Source organism: Jaculus jaculus, chromosome 2 (genome assembly GCF_020740685.1).
Source record: "Jaculus jaculus isolate mJacJac1 chromosome 2, mJacJac1.mat.Y.cur, whole genome shotgun sequence".
Lineage (NCBI taxonomy): Eukaryota > Metazoa > Chordata > Mammalia > Rodentia > Dipodidae > Jaculus > Jaculus jaculus.
The window spans coordinates 198180409-198195167 of NC_059103.1; the positions used below are offsets into that span (position 1 = coordinate 198180409).

The window sequence follows — 14759 nt, forward strand, 5'->3', positions numbered from 1 at the left end:
CCATGTTGTCAGATATTCTGTCTTCTCCTTGATCCATTCTATTGGTAAGATTTTTATAGAGTTTGTTTTTTTAAGATTTATTTATTTATTTTTAATTAATTAATTAATTTATTTGAGAGTGACAGACACAGAGAGAAAGACAGATAGAGGAAGAGAGAGAGAATGGGCGTGCCAGGGCTTCCAGCCACTGCAAACAAACTCCAGATGCATGTGCCCCCTTGTGCATCTGGCTAACATGGGACCTGGGGAACCGAGCCTCGAACCAGGGTCCTTAGGCTTCACAGGCAAGCGCTTAACCGCTAAGCCATCTCTCCAGCCCTAAGATTTATTTATTTATATGAGAGAGAGAAAGAGAGGGAGGGAGAGAAAGGTTGGTAGAGAGAATGGGTATGTCAGGGCTGCTAGCCACTGCAAAGGAAGTTCAGATGCGTGTGCCACCTTGTGCTTCTGGCTTTACCTGGGTTCTGGGGAATCAAACCTGCGTCCTTTGGCTTTTCTGGCAAGCACCTTAACTGCTGAGCCATCTCTCCAGTCCTTTAGCTTTTTATTTGGCATACTGCATTTTTCATTTCTAGTATTTCTGATTGTTTTTTTGTTCAGTATTTCTATTTACTCATGTCTTGTATCAACCTCTTTTTTTCATCAAGTTGACTTTCTGTGTTCTACTTTGGGAGTCTGTTTTCTTCTTCGATTCCTTTTATTTCTTCTGTGACTTAATTGAACATAGGTATTGTCATTCTTTTTAATTCTTTTCAGTCATTTTATCTAAATTATCCTCACTGGATGTCATTTCTATTGGATTTATGACTTTTGGTGAAATTATATTGCCTTGATTTTTGTGTGTGTTTCTTATATAATGAGGTAAAGATTTTTGCGTCTTGAGTTAACTCAATGCTTGAGTTTTCTAATTATCTGCTGAATTCTTTTACGAGTAATCAGAAAGTTATAAATCTTTAGGGTAGGAGACTAAGGTGCCAGTTATGGCTCTTATATTACTCCCAGAATAACAAGCAGTAGTGATCCCAGGTGTTGGATTTGCCCAGTATATTAATATCCCCGTAGGCTGGGTAGAGCAAATTACAGAATTCTAATATTCTACTGAGCAATATACACAAATATACAAAACTAGATTGGAGTATTTATGCAAGAGTGGGGATTAAAACAAACAGGTAACCTAACAGCCAAAATTCTTAAGGATGTGTGTTGACTCACACTGTTAATCCTGTCAACTGGGAGGCTGAGATTCCTGGTTTGTAATGGGTTCCAGGTCAGCCTGGGCCCAAGTGAGACCCTGCCCACAAGAATGACAAGGGGGGAAAAAAAAAAACGACGAAAAGATACTATAAATCAAGAAATATGAAAAATGACAAAAGTCAACCCCAAAACATAGCTTATTAAAGAATGGCAAAGCCAACAAAAAGTACATCAATGATATCTAACACATAATGTCCCCTGACATGGGAGGTATAATCAGCACATCTTTAAAAAAATTTTTTTTTGTTCATTTTTATTTATTTGAGAGAGAGAGAATCAGATAGAGAGAGAGAGAGAGAGAGAATGGATGTGCCAGGGCTTCCAGCCACTGCAAAGGAACTCCAGATGCATGCGCTCCCTTGTGCATCTGGCTAACGTGGGTCCTGGAGAATCGAGCCTCAAACCTGGGTCCTTAGGGTTCACAGGCAAGTGCTTAACCACTAATCCATCTCTCCAGCCCATAATCAGCACTTCTAATGAAGGCTTATATACCTGTGTTTGATGCAAGTATTGATCCATTGGTAGGCCAAGTAAGTCCTGTTACTTTTGGGGTAGCTTCTGCTCTCACCTGTGCTGAGTTTCTGCCTGGTTCCCTCTTTGTTATGCTGTGGGCTCATCTAGGCTGGTTGGGTCGGTATATCTGCTGTTCAGATCAGCTGTGCTGCATGCTGTGTGGCGGAGGTATGGCTCCGGTCCCTTGTGTCCCAAGATCTCCATTGGTTCCTGGTCCTGGTGCTGTGGGAGGGGAGGCTGTGGAGAGAACCTGAAGTTATCCTAGAGTTCGTCTGCTGGTCCCTGTTGTCTTCTCCTTCAGGAGCTGCTCAGCTCATCCCTGTTGCTGCCGCCGCCGCCGCCGCCGCCGCCGCCGCCTCCTCCTCCTCCTCCTCCTCCTCCTCCTCCTCCTCCTCCTCCTCCTTCTTTTTTTTGGCTTTGTGAGGCTGTTGTGAGTGGCAAATCCCTTCATCCTTGCTCTCCTGCAGGCTCAGGTAAGACCAGCGAGGAGCTTTTCCCAGCAGGCCGCTGGAGCTGATTTTGGTTGGTTGTTTGCCTGCTAGAAATTCTGGGTCTCTCTTGCTTCTCTGCTGGGGTTAATAATTCCTTCATAAACCTTTAGTTTTTTGGAAGAATGTATTGGGGTTTTTTTTGTTTGTTTTGCCTCTCCCCGCCCTTCCCAGGCTGCTTTGACATGGCTACTGTGCCACAAAGTGTTGAAAACCTCTTCATCATTTTCTTTTTCTTGAGTGTGTAAAATCTGTGCTGGTAGTGGTGGTGGTGGTGGTGGTGGTGTGTGGGGTGTATGTAAGTACATGTGCAGATGTACTCACAGGCCACCTGGAGGTCAGAGGTGAACTTAGCCTTTCCTCTATTACTCATCTGTCCATTTCCTTGAGATGGGGTCTCTGTGAATGCAGAGCTAAGGTATTTACTGATCCCAGTTATTTTCTGATCTCTGTTCTCCACAGAACTGGCCTTGTAGAGTGTGTGTGATCACCCCCCAGCTATTTATGTGGGTTCTGGTGATCAAACTCTAAGGCCTCTTTAGGCCTTCATGCTTGCATAGGAAGTGCTCTTAGTCATCTCTGCATCCTCTATCCTGACTCATGGCATAATTATTTTTTTGCTTTTCAGTGGAAATGTTGTATTTAGGTATTATCACATCTGGGTTCATGGTCATTCACTCCATTAATCAGAACAGAAGCAGCTTTATCAGGCTTATAAGGGAGATCTCTTCTGGTCAGTGTTAGTATCCCAGAGCACACTGTTGACTATTTACAAGGTTCATGAAAGGGTGAAATTGAGCAGTTGACCATTTACAGAGGCTGGCATCAGCTGGTACTACATGCAGAGGCATGAGGAAGTTGGTGACTTCTACCTACTCTCTGTATGCAACCATGTTCTTGGTTTTTGTGTTTGCTTGAATTGGAGAAGGACCTTAGATATGCACATCCATTGAAGCTTGTTATTAGTTAATGGGTTAAAGATGTTATAGAATTTGTTTCTGGTGGGTCAGTGGCTATATAACTGTCCTTACTGACCAAGATAGCTTTAAAACTGATTTTATTTTATTACTTCGACCACAGACCATTCAGCTTTGTGAGTATGTCAGTCTGTAAATTGTCACTGTATATTCCAGAGTTGCAAACATAGAACACAGGCATTCAATGTACCCTTCACCTAGCTTCCTTAAGGTTTAAAATTGCATGTTGCAGTCAGCTCCATGTTACTGGGATGAACTTCCAAAGAGACATAATTTATGGGAGGAAGGGTTTATTGAAGCTCACAGATCCAGGAGAAGCTCCATCCATGGGGGACGAAGCTTCTTCCTTCCGTACATCCAGACAGACAGAAACAACTGCAGCAAGCACAACACCGACACCAGCAGGCCCCGTGTAATCCTGCCAGCACTCCCACTGCAGTGACAAGTCCCCCCTCGCCGCACCTCTGCCAGGGCCGCTAGAGACTTAAGCAGGAAGCTTAAATACCTGAAGCGATGGGGGACATAAATTCACATTCAAACCACTACATGCGTAAAGTATAGCTGGTAAAACCAGAAGATTGGGGTTGGGCAGGTGATAAAGTGCTTACCTTAAAAGCAATCAAGACCTTGGTTTACTGAGCATGGTGGACTGCGCCTATACCCTCAGCACTAGAGAGGTGGAGATATGTAGCTCCTTAGAGCTCCCTAGCCAACCAGTGCAGGCTAATGGTGAAGTCCAGGCTCATGAGAGTATTGGCACTGAGATTGTCCTTTGTCCTCTTACTGACACACACATGTAAGCACATGCAAAGAAGAGAGCCCCAGGAGACCAGCCAGCATTGTTGTAGAACTGTGGCCAGTCTAAGGCATTTGTTCCACACACTGTCCCTTTCCCAGTTCCAGGAGCCAGTGGAGAATGCAGGGATGCAGTTGTTGTCACATGTCTATCAGTTTTCTCTAGTGGAGGGCAGTTACTCACTCTGCCTGTGTCATTCTTGCCCTTGGCACTTCTGAAGAACAGTGATAGTATTTATACTGCCCTCAGTTTGTTTTTGTCTGGTATTTTTTTCATGATTATATTAAGGTTTTTTATGCTCTTGTTGCATTGTACCAGCTAAGCCATAAAGACTGACTCAACTTACAAGTGATTCTTCCTTGACCAATTTGCTTGTGGTAGTGGCATCTGGGTTTCTACACTATGAAGTTCCTATTTTCTTTTGTAGTTAAGAATATCTTCTGGAGACTTATGATAATACTATGCATATAGTCTTTCTGGTTCTTGGTGTGCTTGCACCATTTATTGGTTTATGACTTAAATTTTTCTTTAATTTTCACTAAGCAATACATTTCTACTTTTGTCAGTTTATTAAAAAATTTTAATTGGAAGTCTGTTATGAGAATGGGTTTGTTTACTTCACTTGAAATGGCTGTAACATTAGGCACAAAACCTTCCATGGCTTTGAATTTTGAACATGTAACAATTCCTGTGCTGCTTGCTGTGCATGATTTTCTAGTCTGATCATTACAGAGAGCAGTATAGGTAAAGTAGTTAAGTCCTTGCTGAGTCCCAGGTTGAGAATAAGTGAAATGATTGCTCCCTGCAGAAGGTCTGTGGTAAGCTACTAAACATTTTCTTAGAACGGGTATCTGGCTTGCTGCTCTCTTTTGTGGCTGGGTCTCAGGATGCAGCCCAGGCTGGTCTGGACCATGAGCCTCCTGCTTCACTGTTCCAAGTGTTGAAATAACAGGCGTGAAGCTGCGCCTAACCCTGTGCTTTGGGGTGAGGTAGGACTGAGGTACATGTAGTGAGCTTTTCTTTATCAAAAGCTAACACTAAAAATCAATAATGAGAAGATAGGTTGAGGAAGGCGAGCTATGGAATGCGAGCAGGTATTCATCTACAGAGTCCACTAAGAACCACTTTGCTGCAGAAATGGGGGTGTGGAAAGAAAGTCAGTCCAGGAGTAAAGGATGAAAGGCTGAGCAGACACTTCCCTACAGAGGACAATTATAGTGTCCGGTGAACACTTGGAAAAGGGCTCTGCCTCACCAGTCATCAGTGAAATGCTGCTAGGAACATGGCATACTGGAGCCTATGAGGGGGAGAGAGCACAGTGAGGTTGTCACAGAAGAGCGGGTGCGGGGCAAGCACAGGAGCCGGAGCGCCCGTTCTGCTGCCAGGTGAACTGTGGCCCATCCCTTTACTCATCATGGGGAAGCGATTGTCAGTGTTGATGGCTGTATTGTGTTCTGGGGTATATGTGTTCACCAGGAGATATAAAAGAATATTCATACGGGTAATGCACAGAGCAAAAAAGATACAAAGAACATCTGGGGAAATCACCAGAAGATAAAGTAGAGTATTCATACGGGTAACACACAGAGCATAAAAGATACAAAGAACATGTGGGGTAGTCAGTTTGTTTTCACCATTCTACAAGCTTTACTTCCTGAGGAAACGTTGTTGTTGTTTTTTCTTGCTTAGGGGAGGCAAAAGAGAGTTCATATTATCACTGTTCCAGTAGCTAAAAAGTTGAAACAGTTGGGTGTCCATCATCAATTCTGAGGGTAAATAACTGCTGTGTCCTAGACAGGATCACGCTGCAGCCATTCAAGCCTGTTGTTGAACGAAAACAGCTCAAACACCTGTGATGTGCAGTGTGCTCATGTAAATTAGCTCTGGGGGCTGGTGCACAGGGCAGTAAGGGGATTTGCCCTGTGGGCTGCAGCCTTTAAGCTGTCCTCTGTCTTCTTGCAGAACCATTTGGCTGTGGCATCTATTATATTAGATATACTTGTTTTGTGCTGAAAAATAAAACATCCATTTCAAGATTATGTTTGAACTTATTTTCAAAATTGAATTTTAGAGTTATTGTTAATGAGGTACTTACAGTATTCTAGTTGTAGACCATACACTGAGAATAATCACTTATTTCTAATTAACTATATTCTGTGAATTATTTTTTAGATATGAATTGAGAATTCGTTACTTGCCAAAAGGATTTCTAAACCAGTTTACAGAAGACAAACCAACATTGAATTTCTTCTATCAGCAGGTATAAAAGAATGTTTTAATGTACTTGTCTCTTTGAGTCTTATTTGTTAAGTATTTTCATTTTTATGAGTAAGATTCAACCTAGTATTTTAGAGAATATAAAGTTATGACTATATGGTACTGACAATCTCTTAGCTAGTGAGAAATAAGGACTCTTTGTACTTGGTGAATTTTTGTATGCTTGGGTAGATCTTAAAAGATACTTGTTCTGTATGGAGACAGTAGGTCTATGACCACATGCCTGTCTTTAAGTCAGGTGCAGCTATCAGCTTGACGATCAACTTGTCATATGTAGAAATTGTTAGTGAATTATGCATAAATTTTGGTGCTATATTCCATTGTTAAGCAAAAAAGGCTTAAAAAAACACTGAGTAGTTTGCTTTATACACCTTAGGCAATAATTACATGCAACATAAAAAGCACTTACCAATATTGCAACCATATACATACTACTTACTAGTAATGCTGAAGAGAGTACCCCAAATGCTGTGGGGATTTAAGCACACATGAGAGTAAGTGTCCTCGCTGAATGTGGACCACTGGGCAAAGGTGCAGATAATGTATACTTCCATGTATTCTGCTGGAGGGAGAGTCTTGTCAACAGTTACCTTGTGTTTGGTCCTCCACTGTTAGTAAATAGACCAGTGTGCTGATATGCTGAAGGGATACTAATGCTCTCTCCACGGGAACAGGGGAAGGGGAAGCAACATGGTTCCTTTAAAATCGGAGCCAAAATGCTGAGAGTAGTATAGAGTGGTTTTCCCAGCAGGTTATTGGGAGACATTTAGAGAAATTACTTAGTGAATACCTTGGTTAACATAGTGAATTCCAGGTTAGCCTGGGCTAGAGTAAGACCCAACTTCGAAAAAAGAAAAAACAAAACAAAGAAAACCCACACAATTTTTGTTTTTTAACTGAGACTGCACTGACTGGATGGCAGTATTGGGAATGAATGGTATTTTAAAGGCACAGGTAAGTCTGGAGGAGCCTCAGTCATTCCAATAAGAAATTATATGTGAAGCAGAAGGATGTGATTAGAAATCAGTTCAGTGAATGGATTGATGGGAGTTAAGATAGAGCTAACCTGGACCATGTGAATGAGGAAGAAACATGTTAAGTCTAGGCTTCTGGTGCTAGAAAAGAGCAGTAATTCAGAAGAGAACTGAGGTGTTCATTTTTTTCCTTATATAGGAGGCAGCAGTAGATGTTCCTGTTTATGAAATCATACTGAAGTGTGTAGCTGTTGGCTATTGTCTATAATGTAAATGTCCTATGGGAACTTGCCTGTGTTTACAGTAAGAAGCACAGAGTTGGTTAGGAGGAAGGGTAGGAAGAAGCAAGGAGGAGGAAGTAAACAGAGAAAGCATGCTGGAGGCATGCTACAGAAATGCTTCCCAGATTACATACGGGTTCTTAGGCCTTATTAGATTACATCAGTTAGCTGTTTTAGGAGGTCCACATTTCTTTTTTAAGGAAGTGGCAAGAGTTCAGATAACCAAAATGATTTATAGGTTTTATATCCCCTATCTGAAGTGTTTGGGCAGAAGTCTTTCTGACTAAAATCATGATCTGACTATGGAATATATGTATGCATGATGTAGTATGTTGGGGCATGACATGTAAAACTAATGTTCCATGTATGCTTCAGACATAGCCCAAAGGTATCCTTAACACAATTTTGTTCATGAAGTAAAAGTTTCACAAGGTGGAATATTTTACTGTGGCATCATGTTAGCACTCAAAAAATTTGGAGTTTGGAGCACTCAGAGTTTTAGATTAGGTGTGCTCAACATACTATTTTGAGCTTTTTCCTTTATAGGTGATTAATATTGTTATTGGCAGACTGTCTTTGAAAAAAAAACAGTGTATGCACTAAAGAAATACAGGGCTACTGTGGTGATGTTGACTTCCAGAACACATAATAGAGGCCTTAGTGCTCCCAGTGACTCTGGTACTCTTGTTTATAATTTGTATACTAACCCAGAAGTGGATGGATGCTTTTTGTTCCTTTACATTTTACTAGGCTATCCTAGTTTTCTTTCTTTTTGGGACTCTTGATTACCAGTTACTGCTGCGTATGCTGGTGGATTATTTCCTTTTCCCAAGGGACACTGCAGTCCAGGTGGAAAGTGTTTATAGCCTAGAGACAGCACGGTGTAATGAGGACTCTTCCTAAAGGGATGCACAGTGGTACTGTCATGTGCCTGCTGTCCATTTCTAGTACTTTGATCAGGACTTTGCATTTTCCTATAGACAGTGCCTGGCCACTGAAGCTTCAACATTCCTGTTTGCAATCCAAGGTGCAGGTATGAACGGTGTGCTCTGGGTGGTACAGCTCTCTCCCCGTCCTCCCTGTGTATCTGGGATCCTACCAAGTTGTTATCTTTTTCCATCTACAGTTCTCTTCTTCACTCCTTTTTTATTTTCAAAAACTTAAGTTATACAACACACTTTTAAGAAGTCCAGAAAATTCTTGAAAATAGCACTTGAATTGTCAGTCATTATGTATGTTCTTTGTGCACTTTTATAATAGCTTTCTAAACTCAAAGACTTAAAAAGCAGTGGCAGACTAGAGGGATTGCTCAGTGGTTTAGGCACTTGCCTGCAAAGCCTAATGATCCAGATTCAGTTCCCCAGTACCCATGTAAAGCTAGTTGCACAGGGTGGTGCATGCATCTGGAGTTTGTGTGCAGTGACTAGAGCCCCTGGTGTGCTCTCTCTGCCTCTGCCTTTGCCTCTCTTTGCTTGCAAATAAATCAGTTAAAAAGATAATAAACAATAAAGGGATTGGGTATAGGTGTAGCTCCTCACCTTTTCTGTGTGGATTGCCAGTGTCATTGCTTGCCCAAGGTCTTGGAAGGGAGATGAAGGTGATGCTGCAGCCATAGGGGTGAACAAGACAGAGAAGGGAGTGGGTTTATCACCTTCCAAGAACATTCACTGTATGCCTATCCTCAGGGTTGTTAGGCAGCCCCATTTGCATTGGTGCTTTTTCAGGTGAAATTCAGTTGAACAGAACATAAAATCTGACCTAAACAAGATTTAGACATGTACACATGTCTGTACAAGTGTAGTTAGGAAATTTTTGTAACAAGAAAGAAATCAAAGGCATTACCTGCCCTTGCCAAGGAGTGCTGGAGAAAGGTCTGTTGTGTTTCAGTGCTGTTGTAATAAGCCATAATATCTACTTCTTGATGTGAAAGCTACTGTATTAAAGAATATTATTTAAAAATAGACAAAACGCCATTAAGGTGCTTGCATTTGAAGCCTAACAAACCATGTTTGATCTCTCTCTAGATCCTAAATAAGCCAGAAACACAAAGATGATGTAAGCGCAAGGTGGCACATGTGTACTAGGTGGCACAAGCATCTGGAGTTCAGTTCCAGTGGCTGAGGCCCTGGCACACCAATTTATTCTCTCTCTCTCTCTAATTTTTTTTTTTTTTTTTTTGTTTCGAGGTAGGGTCTTACTCCAGCCCAGGCTGACCTGGAATTCACTATGGAGTCTCAGGGTGGCCTCGAACTCACGGCAGTCCTCCTACCTCTGCCTCCCGAGTGCTGGGATTAAAGGCATGCGCCACCACACCTGGTTTCTAAAAATTTTTTTAAAAACACATATATTTTAAAATAGGCCAAAGCCAGGCGTGGCGGCACACGCATTTAATCCCAGCACTGGGGAGATAAGAGGTAGGAGATAAGAGGTGGCCGTGAGTTCGAGGCCACCCTGAGACTCCATAGTGAATTCAAGGGCAGCTTGGGCTATAGTGAGACCCTACCTCAAAAAGACCACCATGCCCAGCTTAAGACATCTTTTAATGAAACTGCGCACATGTATAATAGTGACTGCTATGTGATATAACACTCAAGCATCAGTACTTCCACTGGTGTGCTCAGTTCCTAACTGCCTGTGGAGAGCTGGTGTAGTCCATTCATAACTAACTGGGTTTCAAGGCCACCCTGAGACTACATAATGAATTCCAGGTCAGCCTGGGCTAGAGTAAGATCCTACCTCAAAAAAATCAAAATAAGGGCTGGAGAGATGGCTTAGCGGTTAAGCGCTTGCCTGTGAAGCCTAAGGACCCCGGTTCAAGGCTTGGTTCCCCAGGTCCCACGTTAGCCAGATGCACAAGGGGGCGCACGCGTCTGGAGTTCGTTTGCAGAGGCTGGAAGCCCTGGCGCACCCATTCTCTCTCTCTCCCTCTATCTGTCTTTCTCTCTGTGTCTGTTGCTCTCAAATAAATAAATAAATAAATAAATAAAAATTAAAAAAAAAATCAAAATAAGTAAGAGGCCAAGCATAGGATACATAATTCCATTTGTATGGGCAAAATATTTTCCTTGTATCCTAATCTGACAAGAACATTGTTTTGTTTTTTTTTTTTGTTTTTCAAGGCAGGGTCTCACTCTAGCCCAGGCTGGCCTGGAATTCACTATGTAGTCTCAGGGTGGCCTCAAACTCATGGCGATCCTCCTACCTCTGCCTCCCGAGTGCTGGGATTAAAGGCCTGCGCCACCACATCTGGCCTGACAAGAAAATTTTGAGAGCCCAGTACTTTTTCACTGCTGGTCACCATGTGTTGCTGTCCACAGGCAGCACCCCACTTGGGTACACTGACATAAAGAGTTGAAAATCAGTTATGAATGGACTGCACCAGCTCTCCACAGGCAGTTAGGAACTGAGCACACCAGTGGAAGTACTGATGTTTGAGTGTTATATCACGTAGCAGTCACTATTATATGTGTGCGCATTTTCACTAAAAGATGTCTTAAGCTGGGCGTGGTGGCGCAGACCTTTAATCCCAGCACTCAGGAGGCAGAGGTAGGAGGATCGCCATGAGTTTGAGGCCACCCTGAGGTTACATAGTGAATTCCAGGTCAGCCTGAGCTAGAGTGAGACCCTACCTTGGAAAGAAAAAAAAAAAAAAGATGTATTAATGGGCTGAGGTGATGCCTCAGTGGTTAAGAAGCTTGCTTATGGGCGGGAGAGATGGCTTATCAGTCAAGGCATTTGCCTGAAAAGCCTAAGAACCTGGGCTCGATTCCCCAGTACTCACATAAAGCCAGATTCACAAAGCTACATATGCGTCTGTAGTTCATTTGCAGTGGCTGGAGGTCTTGGCATGCCCATTCTTTCCCTGTCTGTCTCCTTTCTGTCTGTCTGCTTGCAAATAAATAAATAAACTAAAAAAAAGACTCTTGCTTGTAAAGCCTGCCATCCTGGGTTTGGTTCTTTAGTACTATGTAAAGCCAGTTGCACAAAGAGGTACATGTGTTTTGAGTTCATTTGCAGTGGCAAGAGACTCTGGAGTACCCATACCCTCCCCCACCCACCTCTTTCAAATAAATAAAAAATTTTGTTTTCCTTCTCTCACCTGGCTTTCATTGGCTAAAGCTATGACTGTTGGTTTGTAGGCTTGCGCCTAGGTTTAGTCAGGAGTTGTCACACGAATTAACGTTGCACTAATGTTGAGCTTGCCTGGCAACCATTTGTCACTGCTGAAGCCCGGGTGTGACTCAGTGTTCATTTTGTACTCTTACAAATATTGAAGACTTAACATGAGTATATTCACTCATTGGTTCTTGAGGTTTAAATAAATAGTCTATTGTTTATCTAAAAAAAAAAAAAAAGTTCCACTAGGAAGTAGGAAAAAACCAAGTATAGAACCACAATTGGTGGCTGGAAAGATGGCTTAGTGGTATTTGCATATGAAGCCTAAGGACTTCAATTTTTTTTTTTTTTTTTTTTTTAATTTTTATTTATTTATTTGAGAGCGACAGACACAGAGAGAAAGACAGATAGAGGGAGAGAGAGAGAATGGGCGCGCCAGGGCTTCCAGCCTCTGCAAACGAACTCCAGACGCGTGCGCCCCCTTGTGCATCTGGCTAACGTGGGACCTGGGGAACCGAGCCTCGAACCGGGGTCCTTAGGCTTCACAGGCAAGCGCTTAACCGCTAAGCCATCTCTCCAGCCCTCAATTTGAGGCTTGATTCCCCAGGACCCATGTAAGCCAGATGCACAAGCTGTCACGTGCATCTGAAGATTGTTTGCAGTGGTTGGAGGCCCTGGCACACCCATTCTCTCTAGCTGTCTGCCTCTTTCTCTCTGTCTCGGTCATTGTCAAATAAATAAATAAAAATGAACCAAATTGGTGCCTATAGAAATAAGTGCATCGTTACAGAATTCTTGTTTCTTACCACTATTTCTATTGATTTTCATTTTTACAAGTTATTATTCACACAGTTGTTTTAAGAGAAATTGACTTCCTTCTCTACATTTTTTGGGTGGGTCTTAAAGCACATTTTGGAATTATAGTTCTAGTGTGAAAATTTAGGGGATTTTTGTTTTGGTTTTTCTTTTTTCCTCAATGTTTATTAACATTTTCCATGATTATAAAAAGTATCCCATGGTAATATCCTCCCCACCCCCCACTTTCCCCTTTGAAATGAAATTTTAGTTTTAAACCTGGTGTTTTCATTGTTGGAATTATTAGCTGCCCTTTTCTAGGCAGGGGGAATTAAATACAGATCTCAGTCTCTTTTATTAAGTCATATTTTTCTGTTCTTTTAATAGATTTACTAGTGTACAGTGCTTCTTCCCTTCCCACTCCTGGGCATTTTTGATGATGAGTGAGGACTTTCCCCTATATATACTTTGCAGCCTATATCTCATTGTCATTTTACATAGAAGTAATAGAAGAAATGGGAAGGCAGAAGTGGTTATCTTCTAGTCTCTCCCTGCCAGTATTTTAACTTGGCCCATTTGTCCACGTCAGGACCTTCTTCTTCATTAGCAACTCTGACTTTAGTAGGAACACTCCTCTCTTGAGATCCCCAGACCAACCTATGCCCAGCATGTGATTAGGAGATTCATAGCACTAAGCAGTTGTTTCACTTGTGGTCCTGGTTTACTGTGGTGAAAGGGTGCAGAGTATAAGCAGTGGCCCCTAACATGCATAGGCAGATGCAGTGGATACAGAGGGGAAGCTTATGCAGGACTTTCTGGGCCTGCATGTTTGAGGTGTTTGTCATGGTTGCTCTAGTTGATGCTCGACATTAATAAGAAAGCAAGTGTTTGCACTAGCACCAGGTATGCATAAATTTTCTGGCAAATTGGTGGCCTAAAGATTTAGGTATGCTAATGTGTTCATATAGAACCTGTTTGGAGTTCAGTTTTGAGGGTACTAAGGGCTACTTCTGGAAATAGGCTCTTCTTGGGAACATGGAGGCTTTTTGGAGTCAGTGACTTCTTCTATTACTCCCTGGGTTTTGGCACTTTTGCAATACTCAGTTCTTTCTTGAAGTGATACTTTTAGGCAAAAATTTCTACGGTCCTCACCTTTCTCATAGAGCAGGTATACACATTAAATAAAGTACAGTTTTTATATAGTGAAAATAATAGGTGTAAGTATACCACTTGGTACATTTTGTCAAATGTCTATGGTTGAGTTAGTTACCTCCAGAGTCATAGTACAGTTTAAAATACACTGCAGACTTACTTCAGCTCTTACCAGGTTTGTGGGTACTCAGGGAAGGATGTGGGATGTGTGACCACAGAAGCATCTTGTCTACACGGACTCCCTCTTGCTCTAGCCATACCCTGGGCACCCATAACCCGAGCAGGCAACTGATCTTTGCGCATTGTCTAACTGTTGCTTTAGTCACACCCTGGGCAAGCATCACCCTGGCAGGCACTGATTTTTATGCATTGTCTAACTGTTGTTGTCAGGTTGGTGGGAGTGAGCATGAAGCCTATGTGCTTAACTACTGCCTACACCATAGGAAGGCCAGGCAAGAAGCCTGAGCACCTCATGTATTTTCTTTACAGTGAGGGTTGACTTGTGGTACCAGTGCTTTCATATTCTGATTTTTAGGCAAAATGTATTACATGTTAAAAACAACTTCAAATAAAGAACTATATACCATTAGAGTTTGAGAAGTTGGATTGCATGTGTGTTGGGGGGGCCGGGACATGTATACTCACATGTGTAGAAAAGTCAAACAATTATCTTTTTAAAAAAATTTTATTGTTTATTTATTCGAGAGCAACAGACAGAGAGAGAAAGAGGCAAACAGACAGAGAGAGAGAGAGAGAGAATGGGCGCACCAGGGCCTCCAGCCACTGCCAACAAACTCCAGACGCGTGTGCCCCCTTGTGCATCGGGCTAACATGGGTCCTGGGGAGTCGAGCCTCGAACCGGGGTCCTTAAGCTTCACAGGCAAGTGCTTAACCGCTAAGCCATCTTTCCAGCCCAACAATTATCTTTTTAAAGCTGGGTATATACAGTCTTCACTTGTCTCCAGTACAGCTCCTAACCACTTGTCCATTATAAATGCAGAAATAAAGAGACAATACTTCACCAAAGTTAGAAAAACTGTATGACAACAAGTGTTTCCTTTTCACTCTCTCTCGTGCATTTATAATAGACAAGTTGACTCACTTTAGGGGCCCACTTGTTAGTGCCTTGGCTAGTT

At 42.2% G+C, this 14759-nt stretch overlaps 1 protein-coding gene across 11 annotated transcripts in view; it reads left to right on the forward strand.

Moving 5' to 3' along the window:
• Nucleotides 1-14759, forward strand: part of Ptk2 (protein tyrosine kinase 2) — a 296868-nt gene that overhangs the window by 139210 nt on the left and 142899 nt on the right. For all 11 annotated transcript variants that reach the window (XM_045143862.1, XM_045143858.1, XM_045143860.1 and 8 more), the window contains one exon: nt 6201-6288. In XM_045143862.1, the coding sequence (XP_044999797.1) occupies nt 6201-6288 (88 nt within the window). The remainder of the gene's footprint in view (nt 1-6200; nt 6289-14759) is intronic.